The 25,085-nt window shown below is 33.7% G+C and overlaps 1 protein-coding gene across 1 annotated transcript in view; it reads right to left on the bottom strand.

Moving 5' to 3' along the window:
- RBM44 (RNA binding motif protein 44) overlaps window positions 1-25,085 on the bottom strand; it is a 58,653-nt gene that overhangs the window by 2,757 nt on the left and 30,811 nt on the right. The window contains exons 3-14 of the mRNA XM_008065878.2: window positions 19,184-19,274; window positions 14,005-15,602; window positions 13,410-13,468; window positions 12,144-12,320; window positions 11,182-11,362; window positions 11,067-11,089; window positions 10,600-10,684; window positions 8,793-8,904; window positions 7,648-7,776; window positions 4,819-4,898; window positions 4,638-4,711; window positions 1,918-2,203 (exon numbers count right to left, since the gene is read on the bottom strand). Coding sequence (XP_008064069.1) covers window positions 1,918-2,203; window positions 4,638-4,711; window positions 4,819-4,898; window positions 7,648-7,776; window positions 8,793-8,904; window positions 10,600-10,684; window positions 11,067-11,089; window positions 11,182-11,362; window positions 12,144-12,320; window positions 13,410-13,468; window positions 14,005-15,602; window positions 19,184-19,256 — 2,877 coding nt within the window. The 5' untranslated portion in view covers window positions 19,257-19,274. The remainder of the gene's footprint in view (window positions 1-1,917; window positions 2,204-4,637; window positions 4,712-4,818; window positions 4,899-7,647; window positions 7,777-8,792; window positions 8,905-10,599; window positions 10,685-11,066; window positions 11,090-11,181; window positions 11,363-12,143; window positions 12,321-13,409; window positions 13,469-14,004; window positions 15,603-19,183; window positions 19,275-25,085) is intronic.

Raw genomic sequence — 25,085 nt, 5'->3', positions numbered from 1 at the left:
GCACATACTACCATGCCTGGCTAATTTTTTGATTTATTGTAGAGATGAAGTCTCGCAGAGTTGCAGGCTGTTCTTGAACTCGTGGGCTCAGGTAATCTCCACAAAGTGCTGGGATTACAGGCTTACTCCACCGTGCCCAGCCAAGAATAATTTTAAATAATTATAAAGGAATGCTAAGTCTAGTGAAAATCCTGTCAGGATTTGGAAAGGCTATACCTGACTGCAAGGAGAGACAAAAGTCTGTGAGTGGAAACAGAGTTGCAAATAGTATAGAAAAGGAATGGGATAACTCCAGGAATTAGGAAAGGATTGGATAAAGCATAGAGAAGAGATTATTTTATCTTACTAAGGGGAAAATTTAGATTCATTATTCAGTAAATATTTATTCATTCATCCATTTATTTAAAAAGGATTTGTGATGATCGATAGATTCAAAGTAATGTCAATAAAAATCCAACCTGAATTTTTTTCATGGATAACTAAGATAGGTTATAAAATTTAAACAACAAGCCTAACTAGAATAGCCACAAAAATTTTGAAAAAGAACAAAGTTAGAAGACTCATTCCTAAACTTAATTTCAAAACTTATTATATAGCTACAGTAATCAAGACAGTGTAGTATGAGTAGAAATTTAGACAAACAGTTAAATGAAACAGTTATTGTCTAGAAATAGATCCACACAAATATGGTCAATTAATTTTTGCCCAAAAGGTAAGTCAATAGAAAAAGGATAGTCTTTTCAACAAATGATGCTGGAACTATTCTATGTGAAAATCAGAAACAAATACAAGCAAACAAAACCCACCTTAACTCATAACTGAAACAATATACAAAAACTAACTCAAAATCTCTGTGACTTTGGGTTATGATAAGATTTCTTAGCTACAACACAAAAAATGTAAATTATAAAAGAAAAAAATAATAAATTATACTTCATCAAAATAAAAAACTCATGTTCTGAGAGAGACACCGTTAAGAGAATGAAAATACAAGGCACAGGCTGAGAAAAATTATTTGCAAATCACTATCTGATAAAAGGACTCAACCGAAATACAAAAAACCCAAAATTCAACAATAAGAAAATAAACAACTGAATAAAAGTGGACAAAACATGAGCAGGAATGAAATGCTGATACACACAACAACAGGGATCAATTTCAAATGCATTAAATTAAGTAAAGGACACCAAACTAATAGTGTTAAATAGTACAATTCCATTGATATGACACTGACAAAAAGTTAAGATTTTAAGAATAAGAAACATTTTAGAGCACAAGATAACTTTTTAGAATGATAGAATTCTTCTGTATTTGATTATGGTAATTGTTTCTTGCCAATATACATTTATCCAAAGTCAAGGACACCAAAAAAGAGCAAATTATACTGTATATAATTTTTTTAAAAAAAGATCTGTGAAATGCCTATGAGGCTCCAGGAATTTGGCTGAGCAGTGGAGAGAGAAGAGTAAATAGGCAAACTCCATCACTTTCCACACGGTGTTTAAAACTTTAATGAGGTAAAGATGATGGCATATGAAAATAAAATGACTATACTTTATGGTTTTAAAAATCAATAGATAAGGTTAGTTGTGGAAAAAAAGAATTATACAAATATAACTACTTAGAGAATAGTACTGTTCAAGAACAAAGAGACAAAAAGACTGCAAAGGATTGGCAAAGAACCTAGTTAAAATAAAAAAGAATGAGTTTCTCTTTAGTTCTGTGTTCATCGACGAAGATCTAGATTTCTCTTAGGAACAACTGGAGTTGTACAAAAGGTTAAGGTAGATCCGAGGTTATAAACAATTCAGACTAATGTTCTCATTTCTACTTCAAGATTGTATTTATTCTACAAAGCTACATAATGCAATATAGCATGTACAAAGACCATTAAAGAGATTTATAAAGAAAACCAACCTGTTCAGAAGGGAGAAACTCATTGTCTTGTTCAGATTCCTGCTGCCTTGGCCTAGTTCTGGACAATTTAGAAACAGACAAGGTTGAGTTGATTTCTTTGTTAGTGCTTTTCTCCAAATTATTCAAACTAGTTCTATTCCCATTTTTGGAGGAAAGTGTTGATGTATATTCTCCAGGAGTTTTAACAAGTCGCACATTTATTGATTTTCCATTTATTTCTACTCCATTCATTTCTTTCACAGCCATCTTTGCATCACTATTTTTTTTAAAAGCAAGAGATGCATATCTAAGATACAAAAGCAGAAAACCAAGAGGTTCTTTGTTAATGATTTCAAATTATCCACACTTAATTTTGTAGCTACTAACTCAAATTTTTCACAAGAATAACTACTCTTAGAAATAAAAAGGTTGCTGTACTTACCTTGGAATTAGGAAGACTACTTAGACTAGCTAAATAAAAACCAAATTAAAGATGGGAAATAAAAGATAGCATTTTGTATAAACTATTTCCTATTAATTTTATATTAAAATTTATTGTAAACATTTGCAAAGCTAGTATATGATAAAATTGTAGAGATTAGTGGTTTGAGGACAATTAGTTATCCATACCAAAAGATATTAAAATTCATTACTATATAAGAACAAACTCCAGATGACTCAAAGGTTTAAATGTAAAAAGCAACATTTAAAACATTTAGCAGAACATATAAGGTCTTTATGACCTTAAAGTAGGAAAATATGTAAACAAAAAAGAAAAATAGTTGGGAAAATCTAACCAGAATTTTAATCATATAAATCAGAAGAGTTGGGCAAGACATATTCTTAAAAAAGCACTAGCTGTAGACAGTGTCAATGAAAGGATATATACCAAATCCTGTGAAGAGCAGGTTTTTTTGAACGATGGAACTAGGGATAAATTGTTATAACCTTGTATTTTTTATTTAGCTGTATTTTCTAAATTTCCACACAGAATGTATAAAACTTCAAGTCAGAAAAAAAACAAAGCTTTGTTTAAAGAAAGAATTGAACAAGATAGTAACAATCAGTTGCATAAATACTCTGAGGATTATACTACTTTAATATCATGAAATATATTAACATCCTATCAATAAGTCAAATGTAGCCCTTTACACTTGGAGACATCACGCAGATCATCTACCAGCAACTTGACTGCACTTTTAAACAAAACAGTGAAAAATGAATCACTTCATATTAAATAGTATAGAGTTGGAACCAATTATTTATTGTAATATTTGGCTTATAATGGAATTCTTGGCATTGAGGAACTTATTTATGAAAAAAATCAAAATCTTATATCTTATATTTTTCTGACATGTGGTAACATGTGAAACAGTCACCAATATGCAGTGCAGGTTCATTGATACATGTTGTACAATAGTAATTTGCTTGACATCTTCCACCTGTTTTTCTATTTAAGCAGACAATGCAGTCTCATTTTCTTCCTCCCACATTAATGATATGTTAATTTATTGTCCAGTCTGTTCAAAGATGTGGAAGAACGCACTTGTGATTCCTGAAAAACACTTCTCAAATGATCAATCATATCTCAGTATATATTCCATCTCTTTATTTGCTTTTTCATGTAATTTGAAAGGAAACATATTTTTGAAAATTTTGCACTGGCATAAGTTTGTCCTGGATAATCACCAGTAACCTCTGTGTCCTGAGAGGGGATATACAAGTGCACAGGGTTAAAACTTATAATCTTAAGTTATTCCATCTTAAGATACTTATTTTTAATAAATTTCAACCCCAACTACAAATAGGATCCTTGCTTAATAAAAATGTTTCTATCTAAAATATATAGCTATCATTTTTAATAAGACAACAAAGGCATTTTCATTAAGTTATCAACATTGTTGTTTAATACTTCCGAATGGGCTGGCAAGATCACAAAAGAGAAGACAGCAACATACACAGTAACATAAACACATACATTGTTTTGGGGAAAAAGAATGATACAAGTATAATCAGTTACTTATAGAATAGTATTGTACAAGAATAAAGAGACAAAAAGACTGCAAAGGATTGGCAAAGAGCCTAGTAAAATTTTTTTAAAATGAATTTCTCTTTAGTAGTAGTATATGTATAGCAGTAGTAGTATATGTAGATGAGGTAGCTATTTACCTAAAGAATATAAGAAGCTGCAACTAAAAAGTAATTAAAATCAGAAATAATAAAATTATATCAATTTTCTGAGCACCTACTATGCTAGGCTTTATTCTTAGTGCTTTACATATTTTAGTCATAATAGTTGCACAGCAATGCTATAAAAGTATTATTATTATCTTCACTTTATAGATGAAGAAGTTGAGGCACAGGAAGATTAAGTAACTTGCCCAAATTTATGCAAAGTTGTTGACAAAGCTGGGAATTTAACCAAAGTTACATATTTCTAGAGCCCATTTTCTTAACTAATGCACTCTACTTTCCCCTATGAAAAGTATGTAACAAAATGAAGTATACAAAAATCAATAACTCTCCTATATACTATTAACAAATTATAATGAAAGAAAGATGTGATTAAGAACAGCACCTACTAATAATTGCAGCTATGTGTCTATATAACCTCCTCTACAAGTCTGGGAAATCCCTATAGGAATGGCCTTTTATTTTATCATCACTATGGCTGAAGTCTGGTACCTATGGTGAATAGCAGACACAAGGTAATGCACACTGACTGAATTTGGTTAACATACCTGTAATTAGTAGAAGAATCATAAATTGAAATTTCAGAAACTTGGTATTTCTGGAAATGAGACCTTAAATCAGCCTAAAAGGAGAGAAATAAAAGTTTATGAAAGCTAAAAAACCAAAAAATATTAACATGGACAATTAATAAATTTGAAAATGAAGCTGAAAAAAGAAATCTTAGCATACCTCAGACACTGAAGGGCTAAGACCACCAACATGTATTAAATAATCTTTATTTCTTTGTAAGGTTTCAACATTCTTCATTTCTGGTATAGAAAAACATAGAACAGAAATGATCATTATTGTGTTGATGTGTTTAAGAGAAAATGTGAACATTTAAAAATATTTCTTGCTTTCTTTTCATTATCTCCAAGTTTGTTATAAAAATATCAGCAAACATCAACACTACTAAACTGAAGACCAAGAGTCTGGAGTATAGGTTTAATATTTCTGCACCTTAATCTATCATCTTAAAAATAAAAAAGTTGGATGAGTTGATATAACTCTCTTGTAGCTCAAAAATGGATAAATTACACCCAACAGAGTAATGTATTAGTTTGTCCCTCAGTATTCCTGGGGGATTGTTTCTAGAATGCCAAAGTCCACGGATGCTCTAATCCTTTATATAAAATGGCATAGTAAACCAGGCTCGGTGGCTCAGCCTGTAATCCCGCTCCTTTGGCAGGCTGAGGTGAGTGGATTGCCTGAGCCCACGGGTTCGAGACCCGCCTGGGCAGCGAGACCTCATCTCTACAATAAATCAAAAAATCAGCTGGGCGTGGTAGCGCATGCCTGTAATTCCGGCTACTTGGAAGGCTGAGGCGGAAGGATGGCCAGAGCCCAGCAGTTTGAGGCTGCGGTGGCCGGGAGCGGCCAGTGCACTCCAGTCTGGGCGACCGAGTGAGACTCCAACTCAAAACAAAACAAACAAACAAACAAAATGGCATAGTATTTGCATATAACCTATAAATATGCTCCCATATGTTTAGTACATGTTTAGTACAGACATTTTTTGGGGGGGATTATTTTCAATCCACAGTTGGTAAAATCAATGCATGCAGAACCCATAAGATGGCTGTATATCATAACTAAGAAAAGTGTTTTCCATTTGCCTCTAGTTCTGAGAAAAATGCTATCTAGAATGATGAAGGCACACAAGCTCTTAATTCCTTAGTGTTGACACTGGCTAGAACTAAGATCTGAGAGCTCTCTGACAGCTCTCTTTAAGCACATTCTTGCCAGTAAAACCTTTAAATCAGACAAATATCAATAGCAGGCATTATATAGCTTGTGATAAGGATAAGGGCACAAAAGAAAAAAGGGAGAAACAAATACATTGAGTTAGCTTGGCTTTTGAAAACTACAAATACTGGGATTATACTTTTTTTTTCATTTTGGACAAAAAAATCAAAATTCTTACATTGCATTTCATAGTCACTGTTGTGAAGAGAACCTGGTCTTAAATAATAAAGGATTCAATGACTCGAGATTTAAATTACTAGCCAATCTTATACCTGGCACATAGGGAGTAAAATATATAAATATTTGTTGAATGAACGTTTAAGTAGCTTTTATTCATATTATATAATTTTTATATAATAATGGGAGATTTGTAAATTTTATTTTTTTATTAAGTAATAATAATAGTAGTAATAGCCTAACACTTGTTGAATGCTTCCCATGTTCTAGGCAATATGCCAAGCACTTTACATACATCACCTCATGCAATCTCACAACCACCCTGGTAGGTAGCTACTATTACTTTCATTTTACAGATGAGGATACTGAGGTCTTAGAGGAATTTAGGTCACAAATCTATTAAGTGGTGGTGATGGGATTCAAGCTTAGACTTTTACCTGTAGGTGAAAAATAGTATCTAAAAAATACCTAACCTTCATTAACTTGCTTTATTTAATTTGTTAACCTCTTTGAATCATAGTGTATTCTATAGAGAAAGAAGTGAAATTACCTACCTTTATAATTTATATTTTTACAGTGGAGTAAAGAAGTAGAGGAAGTAAACAGTTACATGTAATAAAAAAAAAAAGGCAATAAATTAGAGTAAGAAGACATACATTACACCCATTATCTCACCTTTCACTAGTTTAATATGAGATAGGCTACTGCCTATCAAAGATACAAAAACTCCTAAACTTGCTGAGCTAATATGTGAGGGTGGGAAGGCAGTCAACATATTGAGTAAGTAAAACGTACAGTAGTGTGATAAGAGATATGAATAAAAATTCAAGGAAAGTAAAAATAGTTTCAATAAAACAAGATGATTTGTCATTTATTTTAAATCGCATGTATGTTAAAATATTCACAATGGTTATTGCAGTTTGAAGAAATGTCAGATAATTTTATTTTCTTGTAGTTTTATATTTTATTTTTAAATGCTAATAAGCATTATTATACAAGCAGGGAAAAATAATAAAATCATTGATGATACAGAAAAACTCACAGAAGTATATAGAAAAAATAAAGGAAAGTAGTATAAACATCTTTAGAAATGACAGAGGGGCAATAATCACAGGTACTAGAGAAGAATTATAACTATTATAAAGACTATGTAAAGATGAAAACATTCCTGAAATAGATGAAATTAGTAAAATAAGGGAAAGCAAATAGTTTTCATCATTAACACTAATTTGCTAGGTTAATACTCGTTGCATGATGAAAACTGGGAAGCTGGTTCTGTTCACCACGTATCCATGCTTGGAAAGTGCCTGATGAGGCTTCAGAGGAAAAGGATTCCCTGAAGGAGGGCTGATGTTGGCCTAGAGTAAGAGGGAGAGAATGTAGGCACCTACCTGCTAACTAAATCTTGGATTTAAGTTTTTTTTAGCAGTTTTCACCTCTTTTAAAAAATTAAACTCCAACTGAACAGTTTTCTCATTTTTTATATTGATAAAGAGAAGCCATAAGCAGGAATAAAATATTGAAGCAGCTTAGTTGCCCAACACAACTATTTTACAAATAAGCTAGGTTAGAATTTCTTTGTAAATTAAGAACTACCTAGTGTAAACTTCAGATTCCATCTGTCTTGTTCCATTTGATTTTCTTGTATTCCTGAGAGGTCAACTCCTGTCAGGCTCTCTTTAGCATCAAACCAGTCTTCAGTTATTTCTTGGTAATTTCTGCAGTCTATAAAATTGAATACAATGAGCTACGAATTACATACAACGTTTAACCCTCTAAAAAGTTATCTAAAAACATGGATTAGTCAATATTATTATGACTTCTAGTTTATGTATGAATCTAAAGATAAATGTTAGCAAAATAAGAAAACCAAGCACAAAGATTCTCTGAGAAGGAATTTTCAGCAGACCCTGAATACAAGTTATTTTTGGTCTGAGTGACCTGCTTTCTAGTTTTCTTTTAATTAACACCGATTCCCAGCTTATTAAAATTTTACTTTTCTGATTTTTGAATTGTTGTGTATTGGCATAAAGACATATTGTCTTTATATACAGAATAATTGGAAACTTTTTTTTTTTTAGTTGGAGTCTCATTCCATCACCCACACTGGAGTGCAGTGGCCACTCCAGTGTTGACCAGCTGGACTCCGGTGATCGTTCTGCCTCAGCCCTCCAAGTAGCTGGAACTACAGACACTTGCTACCACGCTGGGCTAATTTTTTTTTTTAATTGTAGAGATGTGGTCTCGCCAAGTTGCCTGGGCTGGTCTCGAACCTGTGGACTCAGGTAATACACTCGCCTCAGCCTCCCAAAGTGCTGGGATTACAGGCTGAGCCATGGAGCCTGGCCTGGAAACATTTTTAAAAAGGTTAGGCAGTGCTGCAGCTCTTTATTTCATTAAAATTAAATTAATTATATTTTTAGAATGATCATAATCTCTTTTCATAGAGGACAAAACTAAAAAAATTACAATTTACAGAGATATAAATTAGATACAGGGAATAATTTTCCTATTGGAGACATAAACCAGAATAATAAAAATCCATATTATTACTTGGCCTTATCTGATCTATTAGGTGACCTTAACAATGTCAAGTAGAATAAGAATAAACAACACTTGTAACCAGAACAATGCCATTTAGTCAATTAAAAATAGGTATTTTCATTAATGAATGAACACAAGGAATATTTTAAACATTTGTTTTCTGGAAACTGTACAAGATAATATATTTTTATACTAACCTTTATCATCAAGTTTCAGCAGGCTAAAGTCTACATTTATATCACCATTTTTTAACCCTTCTTTCTGGGGTGATGTATCTTGTTTAGGACTATTGTCAGGTAATAAAGACATCTGAGGATCAAGGTAATAAAAACAATAAATAAGGATTAACAATGATTACTTTCTAACTATGTGACAGTTACTCCTTCACTGGCCTTATTTAGCCCTCACAATAATAAAGCCTATAAGAGAAAAATCATTATCAACCTGACTAGATGGGTGGGAAAATAGAATCCAAGTACCTTGTTTCACGTTACACAGTTCAAAGAATTAAAATTTGAACCCAGTCTGTGTATAGTGACTATGTGCTAACACTATTTGGAAAAGTGAGGCACATACACACGAAAAGTACTTCAAATAATAGTTGCATGTATACAAATAAATATTTATCATATTAACATTTAATAGTTATATATTTAATTTAGTGTATGCTTATGTATCTTTTATTTATAAGAATATTGATCTCCTATATGTAAGTGATTTAGTCTTTACACTTAAATTTATGTAAAAAGGAGAATCATTTAAAGAAAAATACAAAGTAACAATATAGGTAATATAGGACTATGGTAAATTGTGAAGATAGTTCAGGAATGGCTGGAATTTAGAGACACTATATACACTATATTGGCTTTCATGAATAACCAGTTAATTTAATGAGAGAACATTAAAATGTAATCCCAACCTAAAATATGTATTGTTTTATAGCCAAAAGTCAGATTATAAAAATTGTTACACCGGCATCCTGTACTTGTAAAGATAATTTATTAAATAAGATAATTTATTAAATAAGCAGGCTATACCACTACTAACATGAGAGTGAAAATAAAATTCTTAAGAATATCATCCATCATTAAATGCACAGATTGTTTAACAAACTGTGTAAGAAACTTGAATACATACAAATCTACTTTTGAATCTGTTATTTCTTTGTGGATAATTGAAGTTTTTTAAAATTAACAATAGAATAGATACTCTGTTAAAGTAATTTACTTTTAATCATTTATGTTAGTAGAAAGGAATATATATTAGTCAAGTATTCCACTCTTGACTTTGGAATTCACCTTGGGGAATTAAGACCATCCAAATAATGAAACCTCAGGGTTGAGACCAAAGTCAGAAAAGAAGAAATAAACTTCAGTTTTCCTACTCTGTTGTCTTGTCACTTGATAACAGAATACAACTTATATTACTGCAACACATCACAATTTGCAGTGTCCTTAGATAGATTAAATCATCTTTCTTGGTTGGCATAGAACAAACATTTATTTGGGGAACAAGAAAGAATGAGAAAACCTATATCAGTCATTTAAAATTTATTTTCATCATTTCAATAAAAGAGAAATTAAAACTTTCCCCTATCTAAAATAAATACTGCTTTACCCTCATGAGATTAAGATGCAAGATACTGGTTTTAATCATACTGGCTCAATATGTTGGGGACAATATATTATGGTTTGCCCCGAACAATCCAGGTTTATACCTATTTTCATGGCATATTATTAACATTACTCTCTTTCATCTCAAAAGTCTCCTGGTTTGAGAACAAATTCTATGGTCACTCTACACAATGTACACTGCTGACATTTGTTTGATCAAGACTAAGTTAAATACATTACATTTCTTCTAATCAGTTATGTCTCTCAAATGGTAGCACATAAAGCAAGACAGTTCAAATGAAAAGAAGGATGTTAGAGTTTCTGAAAATTATAATTTACTTTATTTAAGTCATAAAAATAAAGACACTGATAAACTTTCAAAAAATCTTACTTGAGAGAGTGTCTTTTTTAGGCTTGAAGATATGTCAGCATCACCCGCATTTTGATTACCTAATTCAGAATCTGCTCCTGAAAAGCTAAACAGATAAACACTTCAGGTTGAGCAAGATCTAATATTTGTTAGCAGAATAGGATGACTATAGTTAGCAACAATGTATTTTATATTTCAAAATAGCTAAAAGAGAGGACTTGAAATGTTCCCAACACAAAGAAATGATCAATACATGAGGTAAAGATATATTGAATACCCTAACTTGATCATTACACATCCTATACATGTAATAAAATGTTATATGTACCCCATAAATATGTACAGATATTATGTACTAATAAAAAGATAAACATTTCATTAAAACATTTATCAATGCTTTGAGTGGTGACCAAAACAGAACATTTAAAGTTAAATTTAAAAAATTTTAAGAACTGACAATTTCTAAATTAGATTAAATCATAACTCACACATGTGATTCTTCTTTCATTAGCTGGAAAAAAAGAAAATGAGAAAAAAATCTGTTTAAAATATTTTCTGTGTAAATGAAGTAAAAATCTGTATTCTTGAATCATATATACATACCCTGGAAGCAAAAGTAGAGAAGGTAGATAATAATTTTGATTCTACTGACAGTGGGGGCAGCTCTTCCAGTGGTATGCCCTTGTATATCTTTTCTTTCAAACTCACATATCTCACTTTTAAATCTCTCAAAAGAGATAGTAGTGCTGATCCTAATTCCTTCTTAGAATTACTTGATAAATTCCTGTTCAAAATTAAGTTAACAAAACACAATTATTTAGGCCCAAGTCAAATATTTAACACTAATATGTTATACACTGAGTTCTAATTGTACCAGATATTTATATTTTTCTTTTCAGCATTGAGTAAAAGAAAATGAACCACCATAAATGTGTTTTCCTAAGGGCAGTACAAACAACCCTCAACACATAAGCCAGAGAGAATGTGGCAGGATGTCATGCAAAATCCTCTGACTTCATCCTTCCTTGGACTTTATAATAAAATGTCAAATTTGTCTTTTCACTGGAGTCATCATCTCAACCATGCACTATTGCTCCTCTATGAAATTCAAATGTATTGCTTTTTAGTCTATTATTACCCTTAGGTCAGCTAACAAATCCAGTTAACAATCTACTCATTTTACCCTTCAAAAATGAAAATTAGGCCTGACACAGTGACTCATGCCTGTAATCCCAGCATTTTCAAAGGCCGAAGCAGGCAGATTGCTTGAACCCAGGAGCTCAAGACCAGTCTGGGCAACATAGCAAAATCTCATCTCTAAAAAAATACAAAAATTAGTCAGTCATGATGGTACATGTCTAAAGTCCCAGTTACTCAGGGGGCTGAGGGAGGAGGATTGCCTGAGCCCAGGAGGTCAAGGTTGTGGTAAGCTGCTATGATGGTGCCACTGCACTCGTCTGGGCAAGAGACTATAACTCAAAAAAAAGAAAATGAAATAAACTATCAGAATAAACTTAAAGCTAGTGACAAATTTCCAAGAAAAGACATTTTAAATTAATAAACACCTATTTAATCCTTCCCTATTTTTCATTACAAGTTTGTAAATATCACAACAATGGTGACGACACATCTGATAGTGAACATTTAAAAGGTGCAGCTCTGCTTTTATGGCTCTCTGCATTATTTTCTGACAGCACATCGATGGCACATTCTTCTCCATCTCTTTAGAAAGTTGAAATTCCCTTTAAAATAAAAGATAGGATTATGTAAAATCCTAAACATTTTTCTACAGTAACGATATATTTCTAGGAACAGAGTTTAAACTTCACGTATTTTCCTATTAAGTTTAATTCTATTTCTACTAAATATGGAGAGGCTATAGGAACACATAACAGCTCCAAAAAACAAGAATGTTGAGTCAAAGCTAAATATATTCTTTCTAAAAATCAAGAAATCTTGTAAACTAGTATCAAATTCATACCCTCTTCTCCCAAAAAAGGGTTCCAATCTAAGGTAATGACTATATCCAGAATTAATGAATTTTTCAACCTAAATCAAGCTTTGGCCAAGATTTTTTAAAGTTATAAGCATTTTGGATGACATTTTTTCTTAAAACATATTATCTTTTAAACATAAGATAGTTTACACATTCCTAGTAATTAAGGATCATTAATATAACAAATACTTTGCTGTGCTATTATATCAAAAATCCCTATGCCACTATGTTTTTTTCAGAGTTAGTTTTTGGAGGTCTTCCCTTGTTACTAATTGTCATGTACAGCTGCTCTTAATACTTCTGCTTCTGAAAACCAATTATTCTACTTAATTTTATAAAGTTGAGATACTAGATTAAACTTATTAGATGAATGAAGAATGAATGAAGGAAAAAGCAAATGTACTCAGAGCATGGCAACTAACTTGGCTTCTTAGACATTTCTCTAAGGGTATCTATTACATGCAAACCAAATTACACAATCAATTAAAATATTCCAGTGACATACTCTAGCTACTTACTTCTTCACATATATAATATTTTCCAAAGATGCTATTTTGCTTTGGTCTACAGAATAAAATGGAAAATTTAATTAATATGGGTCTAGGTTGAACAAGATAAGACGCCATGAGTTTCTAAAGAAATGAGACTGAAATCTCAGTAAGTGAGGAGCCTTAATAGTCGATATTGCTTTGATATTTATTTGTTTGAAGGTAAATAGCTGAAACATATGATTTCTTAAAGTCTCCTTTAGCTATGATTTTATATGGTTAAATATGCTACACCATTTGGATTTTTTCCCCTAACATGCATCTGCAAACTTATGCATTTGACGTACCTCTCAGGATGTTTCTTTAAGTCTATGATATCAAATGTTTTTCTTAATTCCAAGGAATCCTGAAAGCATAATTTAAAAATTAAATTATAAATATATGGGAAACCATAGGTTACCACCTGGAGTTCCATATTAGTAAATTGTAAGATTCAGCTGGGCTCAGTGGCTCAGCCTGTAATTCCAGCGCTTTGGGAGGCTGAGGTGAGTGGACTGCCTGAGCCCACGGGTTCGAGACCTGCCTGGGCAATTTGGCGAGACCTCATCTCTACAATAAAATTTTTTTAAAAATTAGCCAGGTGTGGTAGTACACGCCTGTAGTTCCAGCTACTTGGAAGGCCAAGGCAGAAGGATCACCGGAGCCCAATAGGTCAAGGCTGCAGTCTGGGTGACTGGTGACTCCAACTCCAAAAAAAAAAAAATTGTAAGATTCAACTTCTAATGGAATTTGTGGCAACAGCTACCACAAGATATCCTTTTTCCTCACCCAGCATTTTTTCACAAAAGTCTCAAGATGATTCAATAAACCAAAAACATTTACATTAGCAAACACTTTCTCTTTATAAAGCTAAATAAAATATTACTAATCATATTAATTTACCTTATTTAGAAAATCTCCTTTAAGTTTTAAACTATCAACTGAGTGAGATTTTCCTGATTCTTTTGTCATAGCCATCTGTGTATCTGCACAATCTCGGCCATATGACCAATCTGTATTACAAGCCACACTTCTTTGTTTCTCATTTTGCCATTCGCCAGGCCGTTTTTTATTCATCATTGTTATCTCTGTGTTGCTTGATGTAGATATTACAGAAGATCTTGCACTTGTAGCCCTGCTGGTTGTAAAACAAGCCCTAAAATCAGTGCTGACATCCACTGTCTGATTAACAGTGACTGTACAACTTGTTGCATCTGTCACTGATTTAGTAGATGTTCCTTCCATATTGTGAAAGTATGTTTTATTTGTGGCACTGCTACTAGCAACTTTTAGCGAGCTATCTTTTATTGTCTGATTATCGTTGACTGCAATCCTTGGTAGAGTAACAGAAAAACCTAAGGCTGGGTCAGGGGTGTTTGGTAGGCTTTTGTAATATGAATATCCACAGGCAGAAATTACTGAATCATCAAAAACAGAGGTCCAAGATGTTTGACCATCTTTACAAGGTAGAAGTAATGTCTCTAAAGTTTTGTCCTGTGGTAACGTACTACAATTTTCAAGGTGCTGTAATATTTTGTTCTCAAAAATTGTATTTCTATAAAAATCTTTACTTTTACTTATTTGAGATTTCCTTTTATCAGTATGAATTTCAGCTTTTAATGCTTTTTGAGGGTTCAGGGAACCACTTTTAGATTGAGATTCCTGGTTTCCAAGAGAATTGCTTCTTAGTACATTGCCATCAAATACTGTGTGGTACATTAAACTAGTCTCCTGCTCCTTACACTTCTCATGCTTTGGTTCATGACATTCTCTTAACATAATAGAATTCTGAAATTTGGAGACATGAGGTGAATCTTCTTGTCCATAAACATCAAGTGAATCTAAAGAAATGACAGAACCACTTTCCAACTGAGCATAATTATCTTCTAAATTGCCAGCACAATTAACTTCACAATTTGAATTTCTTAATTCAACAACTTCCAGAGTAGATATATTTAATGTATTTGTTTGGTCAAAAGATAAATGGTTACTTATATATTCTTGTTCTTCTGCACTGTGATATTCCTGCTGTGAGTCTTCATCTGTATCATGCTTTTGCATATCTTCAGCAGTTTCTTTATAATTGGCATCTGAAATCTTGTAGATTCTTTCTAAGCTAACAGTCTTATTATCTTGATGTTCCAAAATATCAAAAAACACCTCCTCTTTCTTCTGCATTTCAGGATCTAATTCTGAATTTAAAAGAACAAGATTTTCCTTCTTTAGTTTTGACTCTGAATAACAGATAGAGTATGTTTCATTCAAGAAATAGTCAGTACTGCCTTGAAACTCACTCGACTGAAAGTGAGTACTCTCTCTGTTTGTATCTTGGCTTGCTGAAAAAGAAAGCTCCAATAAGTCTGTTTTGTCAGTATTGCTTATTTCTTTGTAATTATCTCTTTCTGGTGCCAAGGAATCCCGATCATCATAAGGAAAAGTCCATTTAACTTCATCACAATCATTGTAAGATGATATATTTTCTTCACGATTAGAAGCTTTATCTGGTTTTAAAAAAAAAAGGATAAAACATTAACAGAAACCACAGAATCTAAACACTAGGAAAAATCCTTAGACATGATATGGCCCAAGTTCTTCCCAGTGCAGAAAAACTTTTTACATTATCCATGACAAACATTCCTTATGGTAACTGCCATTGAACTGTGTCCTCTCAAAATGCTTATGTTGAAACCTAATCCATAACATGACAATATTTCAAGATAGGAACTTTGAGAGGTAATTAATTATGTTAGGTGAAATCACGAAGGCAGGGCCCTCATGACAGGATTAGTGCCATTGTAAGAAGAGACATGAGAGCTTGTTTTCCCTCTCTCTCATGTGAGGACACACCAAGAAGTCAGGGATCTATAAGCCAGAAGATGGCCCCTCACCAAAACCTGATCAGGTTGTCCCTTTACTCTTAGACTTCCAGAACTATGAGAAAATAAATTCTGTTGTTTAAGCCACTCAGTTTATTGGATTTTGATATGGTAGCTCAAGCTAAAACAGCAGTCAAGATTCTTTTTGAATTCTTTCAATGGAAAGAAGTTTACAATTTATAGGGCAGCTACTGTTTGTAAAAAGGTCTAATAAGAAATTTTTAAAAATAAAATTATTTAAGAAATCTTTAAGTGCCTCCTAACGCCAGTCCTAGGCATTGCAAAAACAAAGAAAAAGAAGACATGGGTGCTGCCCCAAATAACTTATGACTTTCATAAAGGTGACAGATAAGCACACAAAAATGTAATAAAAAAAAGATGACAGAGTTGTGTTGATGAAGCACGTAAATGCTTCAGAAGAAAGAGAAGTAGGCTTCAGAGGAACTTTATATTTAAAAAGTATATTGAAACAAAATAGATACTAATTTATTTTAGGCAAATCCAACAAGTACAGCGGGGTGCATAAAAGAACGTGGTTTCTTAAAAAAAAGAAAAAGAAAGAACGTGGCTTCTTTAGGAAACTGTAAGCCAACTTGTCTGGAGTGAAAGAGATCTATGGGAGTAACAGGAATTGTGACCTGAAAGAGGACTTTTATGATACGCTAAGAAGTTTGGCTATTTCTTTTTGCGTCAGAGTCTCACTGTCACCCAGGCTGGAGTGCAGTGGCATAATCACGACGATCATAGCTCATAGCAGCCTCAACCTCTAGGGCTCAAGTGATCCTTCCACCTCCGCATCAGTAGTAGCTGGGACTACAGGTACACACCACCATGACTGGCTAATTTTTTGGTTTATTGTACAGACATGGTCCAGGTAGGGTGGTCTCAAACTCCTGGGCTCAAACAATCCACCTGCCTTGGCCTCCCAAAGTATATAGGCATGAGCCACTGTACCCAGCCTTGGCTCTTATTTCTAAGGGAAGAAAAGACAACAGAACACTTCTTAAAAGGGTGGTCAGGTGACTACAATTGAGTTGTAGGCAGCTCTGGCAACAGTTAAAATGAAGGTCCAAAAGAGGAAAGTAAAGGCAGCTACCAAAAGAGTGTAGAAGCAGTACTGATGGAGAGACTGGTATGAGAGTTCCACAACTGACAAGTCTTGGTGGCTGATTGGAAATGGTAGTAAGAGGAAGAGAGAGATCAGCGGTTTTCAATTTTTTTTAAAACCAAGACCACAACTGGAAACATGTTTAATATCATGACTCAGTACACACACACATATGTGCATAAGTAAAACAAAATTTACAAAACAATAATTACTCCATATCCAATGTATTCTGCTATTTTCTATTTTATCTTATTTCATTTCATTAAAAAACAAAAACAAAAACAAAATGACCACAATTGGCTAAACTAATTTCATGACTCACAAGTTGGCCAATACCTGTCCAAACATCACTCTAAGATAATGCTAAGGCTTACAGTTTGGTTCTATAGTTGAATGGGAATATTCAGAGCTAAAGAGAGTTACTTCATGAAGATTAGATTTAGAAGGTGAAGATGAAAAGTGAGGAAGAGGGGGAAGATAATGAGTTAATTCCAGTCAGTGGAGTTTGAGATTAGTGATAAGATACCCCAGAAGCAAATGTCCAGTAAGTTGTTATAAATATAGGGTTGGAGATGTGTCAAGTTCTTTATACATTCTGGATACAGATGCTTTGTTTTTCACATTTATAATATAAGTGAATTTTTCTAGTTTACTGCTTATCTTTTAATTTTTTTTTTAAAGAGATGAGGTCTTGCTATATTGCCCAGAATGGATTCAAAATCCTGTGCTCAAGCAGTCCTCCCACTTCTGACACCCAAGTAGTTGGGACTACATGCATGTGCCACTTCAGCTGGCTTTAACTTCTTATAGTATCATTTAATATCAAAGTTTTTGAGATTATTTAGCTAAATGTATTAGTTTTTTCCTCTATGATTTTGGGTTTTGTATCTTTAGCCTTCCCTACCAAATAATTATAAAAATATTCTCCTATAATTTATTCTAATTTTTTGTATGTAACAGTCTTTTTATACTATGTAGCCTGTATTTTTCTCTTAGCATAAGGTAGGATTCTAACTTAATTTTCTTCTAAAATGGAGGGTCAGTTGTTCTAACACCATTTACTGAATAATCCATTGTTTTCCTTCTGAGTAGAAATAGCATCTTTATCATATTCTGAAGTCCTCTTGTTTCTGTTTAATAATTTTCTAAGCGTCTACTTCTATTTATTTCTGTCTGTTTCATTAACCTATCATCTTTTTGTACTACAGTATTATACTGTTTTAATTATTATAGCATCATAGGATATTTTTATATCTGCTAGGTTAAGTGTCTTCCTTTATTTTAAAATTTGTTTTATGTTCACTAGACAAAAAGTTCTTTTTGGGGGAACCATTTTGAATTGCATTAAAAAATCCCATTGGAATTTACTGAGAGAGAACCATGATCACATCCAATCTCTAGCAGCTTTTCTTTAGATTTCCAGCATTTAATGTATATAAGAAAGTACTCTGCTTATTCCATTAGAGTCCATGACTGATAACATAATTGTATCATTTTATCACTTTAAAATGGCCTTCTGTATCTTCTTATAATGCTTTTGACATTGATTATATTCTTTAATACCATTACCCTAGATTTTTAAGTTCACTTATTTTAAATATGTCTCATGAACAATGTAGGATGGAATTTGTTTTAATCTAGAATATCTCTTAATAGTTTAAGTCACATATATTCATAAGCACATCAAGTTTGGTGATTTTGCTTTTTATGCTCTTGCTATTTCTTATTTTCTTTCTACTATTACTAAAAAAAAAGAAATTTCCTTAGAAAATCTGGGAAGAAAAAAACCTGTTCAAGCTTTCCATTTACTACCCTGAGGGCAAGTGTATATGTCAGCAGTTCCTGAAAGCCTAGCCAGCCGAAATCCTCTTTTCCTGCTTCCCTTCCCTTCCCTAAATCTTCTATTTTCCTAGACTACCCATAGCCACCAAAAATCACCTGAGTGAATTTTCCAAGTTAAAAATACGCTTATACTTACCACTTTACTGTAAGGAAGGCTTAAAAAGTAGCAACACTGGAGGGGAAACTGCTTGACATAATTACATTTAGCACTCCTCTCCACCCAGAATTTACTTAGGCAACTGGCCTGGACCCTCACCTTCTTGCAGGTTTCCTCCATTACCATGGTAGCCTTTACCAGATGCTGTCTCCACCACTGCAGAGGCCTGCATCACTCAAGGATATATATTCTAGAAAAGGTAAATATTAAGCTATTATTATGCTTGGCATCATATTTTTTAAAAATGATTAGAAATACAAGAAGAATCTGACAAAATAGCAGTTATAGTTAAAGATTCTAGTATCAGAGGGCTAATAAACAATAAAACTGGTAGAACATCTGAGTAACTTTTTCAAAAGCATGAATTGACATAAATGACAGACAAAGCATACTCTTAAAATTTCCAAGATAAAGTTACTAAAAATCACTGAAATGAATAAAATATACCTCAATAAACCTGTTTTTAAAAAGTAATGACAATGGCCCTTTTTATTATATATTAAATATCTATTTTGGGGGAATCAACTCAGGGTAATCAGGATATCTATACAATGACTCTTTGAACCCAGGTGCCACATGAGGAAGTCCAAGCTAGTCACTAACAGAAAAACCAAGAAACCCCAATAAACACATGAATGATCCTAAAGGGGACTAGCATAAGAAATGTCCAGACCAGGCACAATGGCTCAAGTCTGCAATACCAGCACTTTAGGAGACCTAGGTGAGAGGATTGCCTGTGCCCAGGGATTCAAAACCAGCCTGGGCAACTTGGTGAGACCTCATCCCTACAATAAATGAAAAAATTAGCCAGGTGTGGTAGCGCACGCCTGTAGTTACAGCTACTTGGAAGGATGAGGTGAAAGGATTGCCTGAACCCAGCAGGTCAATGCTGAGGTGGCCATGAGTGTGCCACTGCACTTCAGCCTGGGTGACAAAGTGACACTACGACTCAAAAAAAAAGAAAAAGAAAAAAATTGTCCAGCCAACTCACAAAGTCATTCTGAGTCTCTGGACTCTACTTATTTTTACTGTCCATACTCCCAAAAAACTAAGGTATCATCAGTAGAGTTCTGGTGATCAGGTATTAGAATGGTCCTTGAAGAATTTGAAAAAAATAAATTGATTTTCTCTCAATTCTTAATAAACTATTTCATAATTGATCCTGAAAAAAACCATCTAAGTTCACCCTTTGTGTTCTACAATGAGAAGACATTATAAAGCAGATCTCATTCCATAAAGATAGCCTGTCTAGCTCTAAATCCTGACTTTGCCACTTAATAAATTGTGTAAACTTTGATAATTGAAAAAAATTAGTAACATAAGAACACAGACTACCAAAATCCATGAGATACAGTCAAAGTTACAGCCAAAAGAAGTCACAGCTGGCCAGGCTCGGTGGCTCAACCTGTAATCCCAGCACTTTGGGAGGCTGAGGCGAGAGGATTGTCTGAGCTCAGGGGTTCGAGACCAGCCTGGTAAAATTGGCAAGACCTTATCTCTACAATAAATCGAAAAATTAGCCAGGCATGATAGTGCACGCCTACAGTTCTGGCTACTTGGAAGGTTGAGGCAGAAAGATCGCCTGAGCCCAGCAGGTCGATGCTAGGGTGACCATGTGTGTGCCACTGCACTCCAGCCCGGGCAATGGAGTCAGACTCCAACTTAAAAAAAAAAAAAAAGAAGAAGTGACAGCTTTAGATGTTTATTATTCAACAAAGTTAGAAATAAATGAATTAAACGGTCAACTCAAGAGCCTAGAAAAGAACTAAAAATAAACCAAAAAAGTTGAGGATAAAATTAGTAGTTAAGACAAAAACAAAAATTACCAATTTAAAAACAGTAAAAATGATCAATAAAATCAAGAGCTATTCTTTTAATTAAAGTAGATAAATACCAGACCAATCTCACTAAGAGAGGACTGAAACAAAAATCAGCAATGAGAAAAGGAGCATTTTAAAAAGAAATAAAGAGGTACTTCTAAAAATTGAGATTGCCATACATACTGCTGGTGGATGATGTTAAAATTTAACAGGTTATTTTCTAAGAAAACAAATTTTTAAAGAAAGACTCAAAAACAGGTGAACAGAGAATCAACCACAGAAAAAATGAAAAAGACCATTAAAAATACATCTTAACAAGGATGGAAATAATAGACACTGGGGACACCAGTATGGGGCACAATGTTTACTATCTGGGGAATGGAAAATTTAAAATCACATGAGACCCACCTGAGACCCAATTCCCACCACTACACAGTAAGTTCATGCAACGAATATGCATGTGTACCCCTTGAATCTAAAATTTAAAAAAAAATACATCTTATATCAATTCTTATCAAACCGTCTTGGAGCAGAGAAACAATGACAGACTACCTTAAAAATTAACACAAGAAATAAAGCATAGAAGAGATAAGGGAATACTGATTTATGTGGATATCCAGTTATATGTGTAAGGAGGAGGGGTTTGCACTTTAAATAAGGTAGTTAAGGAACACTTCTCAGATAAAGTGAGATTTGAAAAAACTGAAGGAGAAGAGCCATGCAATACACCTATGCAGTGAGGAGGTGACAGCTGGGACAACGGTGTCTGCAGCAGATGAGGTAAGAAGTGATTAGATTTTGGATCTATTAAGGTTTGAACTGAGAGGATTTGTTTTTGTGGAAATGAATGTGAGTTGTGAAAGAAACTGGTTAGTTCTGAAATATAAATTAGATATTCAAATGGAGACATGAGGTCTGGAGATCACTAAAGTAACCTGGAGCTACAATGTCCAGTAGCCACATGTGGCTATTTAGCACTTGAAATGTGACTAATCTGAATTGAGATGTGCTATGTAAGGGTAAAATACACATCAGATTTCAAAGACTTAACATAGGAAAAAAGTGAAAAATGTCATTAACATTTTTATTTGATTATAGTTGAAATATTTTTGAAATACTGGGTTAAATAAAACATTAAAACTAATCTCACCTGTATCTTGCCTTTTTAAATGTGGCTGCTAGAAAATTTTAAATCACATATATTGTTTGTATTATATTTCTGCTGGACAGTACTGATCCTAGTTAGTGATATAAATTTGGGTGTCAGATAGAGATTTAAACCTATGAACCTGAATGTAATCACCACTGGCTGAATGCAGAAACAAAGAGTCTCAAGGTTTAGGAGTTGAGGCATTCCAACATTGAAAAAAATTGAAGAGATAAAAAGGAACAAACAAAGGAGACTGAAGAGGAATAAAATGTGTGGTAAAAGAAAGACTAGAAGATGCAGATATGGAACACTGAAAGACAATTGACAAGGATATTTAGAGGAGGAGGAAGTAATTAACAAAGAGTAAGATAAGGACTAGAACTCATCACTGAATTTGGTGACACAGAGGTCATTTATAACCTACAAAAATTGATTTGGTCAAATGATAGGAATGAATGTGTGTTTGAAGGAGACTCACAAGAAAAAGAACTAGAGACAGTAAGTACACATTTAATTCATTCAAATTTTTTGCTATAAAGAAAACAAAGTCGAGCCTTGGGAGGCTGAGGTGAGTGGACTGCCTGAGCCTGCGGGTTCGAGACTCGCCTGGGCAACTTGGTGAGACCTCATCTCTACAATAAATCAAAAATTAGCCGGGCGTGGTAGCGCATGCCTGTAGTTCTGGCTACTTGGAAGGATGAGGTGGAAGGACTGCTGGAGCCCCGCAGGTTGAGGCTGCAGTGGCCGGGAGTGTGCCACTGCACTCTAGTCTGGGTGACAGAGTGAGACTCCAACTCAAAAAAAAAAAAAAAAAAAACAAGAAAAGAAAACAAAGAAAAGAGAAGATGGAAGGGCTCAAGAAAAATGCAAAAGAAAAATTTTTTAAAATTAGAACCAAGAGCAAGATTAAACAAAATGACAAACTAGGGAAAATTATTTCAAACAAGGGGGTAATAGTCCTAATGTATACAGTGCTCTTGCAAGCCAGTAATATACCAAAAAGAGTATATAAAAGTTATGTTTGGACTTATAAGACTCTTGAGTGTCAATATTTATATAAAAATATATATATATTTGAGTCAGAGTCTCACTCTGTCGCCCAGGCTGGAGTACAGTGACAGGCTCATGGCCACTGCAGCCTCAACTCACTGGGCTAAGGCGATCCTTCCACCTCAGCCTTCCAAGTAACTAGAACCACAGGAGTGCACCACCACACTCAGATAATTTTTGGTTTATTGTAGAGACTGGTCTCAAACCCCTAGGCTGGAATTACAGGAGTGAGCCACCATGCCTGGTTCAAATAGATTTTAAAAGATATATAAACTTGTTACTATTACAAATGCAAATTAAAATAGATGGATTTTTTTGCCTATCCAACTAGAAAAGACTGATCATATGTTGTATTGTTAAGGGTGATGAAATGAACATTCATGCATATTTAAGAATTTAAATTTTCCCAACCTTAAGAAAGATGATTTGGCAATAATGAAATACACAGTGTATGTACTCTTAGACCTAGAAATGCTTTTTCTAGTAATTCCTATGAAAAGAAGTTGTTATATGTTTGAAGATATGAACAATTATGATAATTAAAGAAGTATATTTTAGTAATAATTATAAAACAATATCTACCATAAAGAGACTGCTTTAAAAAGTATGGCTTTTTAGTATAGTCTGAAGGAGGGTTAGTTTAACTTTAATTCTAGGGATCCTAAGCACATTGGAAGGGATAGTTTACCTGACTCCCATCTTTTATGGGCCAAAGACTCTGACTTTTGTCCTTTTACTGCCAAGAGGCTGTCAAAAGCATAGACTACCCTCTCAGTTATTTTTTTCTAAATTATTAGCAAACATTTTCATGGTAAAAATTGTTCCTAATGCTAGACTTAGTTCTTGGGGTTCCCATTCTTTCCCAAGTGGTGGCCTGGTAATTTCTCCTTATCTGATTAGTTCTTAGATGGTTTTAAGAAGATTAGAAAATAGTTTTTCTAGATTCACTTATAAATAAAATATGTAGTTTTTGAGAATTTGTGAAAAACAGATAACAATCTTACAAAATTAAGATAGATATTGAGTAGATATTGGGGCAGGCAGTGGGACTCACACATTTCCACCCCTCCTCACCCCAGCTCCCCAACCTTATTTCAAAACTCCTTGCCAGGTTGACTACTTCTGGACAGAGTGCTCTGAGTAGAAGAAATGTATATTATCTTAAAATTAAAGCCTGGAATAGCCTCTTGGAGATTTAACTAAAAATACACACATTAGTATTTGACAAGTTTCAAGAGGATCCCCCTACAGCTTTCTAGAACTTTTTCGATATATCTCCCTTCTCTCAGAAACATTGTCTTGCAATTTCTTTTTTTCTTTTTTATATATCAATATTTTTTATTTTGATATTGTGGGGTACAATTTAGGGTTAGGTATACAAATATGCTTTATTCAGGCACCCTTGTTGATAAGGGGTGTCTCCCCATCCCCAGACAGATATTGACTACCGTTAATCCCACCTCCCTTCCCCTCCCCCCTCATAGTTTCCCACCACTGTCAGTCTTTTTTTTCAATAGTATTACGGTGGATGTTCAAGGTCTGCTATATGAGTGAGAACACATGATACTCAGATCTTTGTTTCTGTGAGAGATCACTCAGTATTATTGACTCTAGTTCCATCCAGGTTGCTGCCAAGTTCATGATTTTGTTCTTTTTTATGGCTGCGTAGTATTCCATCGTGTATATGTACCATTTTTTTTTTAATCCAGTCCTCTTTTGATGGACAGTATGGTTGATTCCAGGTTCTTGCTATTGTGAACAATGCTGCGATAAACATATGTGTGCAGGTATCTTTTTGGTAGAGTGATTTGAGTTCTTCAGGGTATATTCCCAGTAGGGGAATTGCAAGGTCATATGGGAGGTTGATATTTAGAGCTTTTAGGAATCACCACACTATTTTCCACAGAGGTTGCACCAGTTTGCACTCCCACCAACAGTGTAGAAGTGTTCCCTTTTCACCACACCCTCTCCAGCAACTGTT

This window comes from Carlito syrichta, unplaced genomic scaffold (assembly GCF_000164805.1).
Source record: "Carlito syrichta isolate Samal-C Ts95f unplaced genomic scaffold, Tarsius_syrichta-2.0.1 Scaffold308817, whole genome shotgun sequence".
In the NCBI taxonomy this organism is placed as follows: domain Eukaryota; kingdom Metazoa; phylum Chordata; class Mammalia; order Primates; family Tarsiidae; genus Carlito; species Carlito syrichta.
The sequence above is the reverse complement of the archived record's forward strand: the minus strand, read 5'-3'. Positions and strand labels throughout refer to the sequence as shown.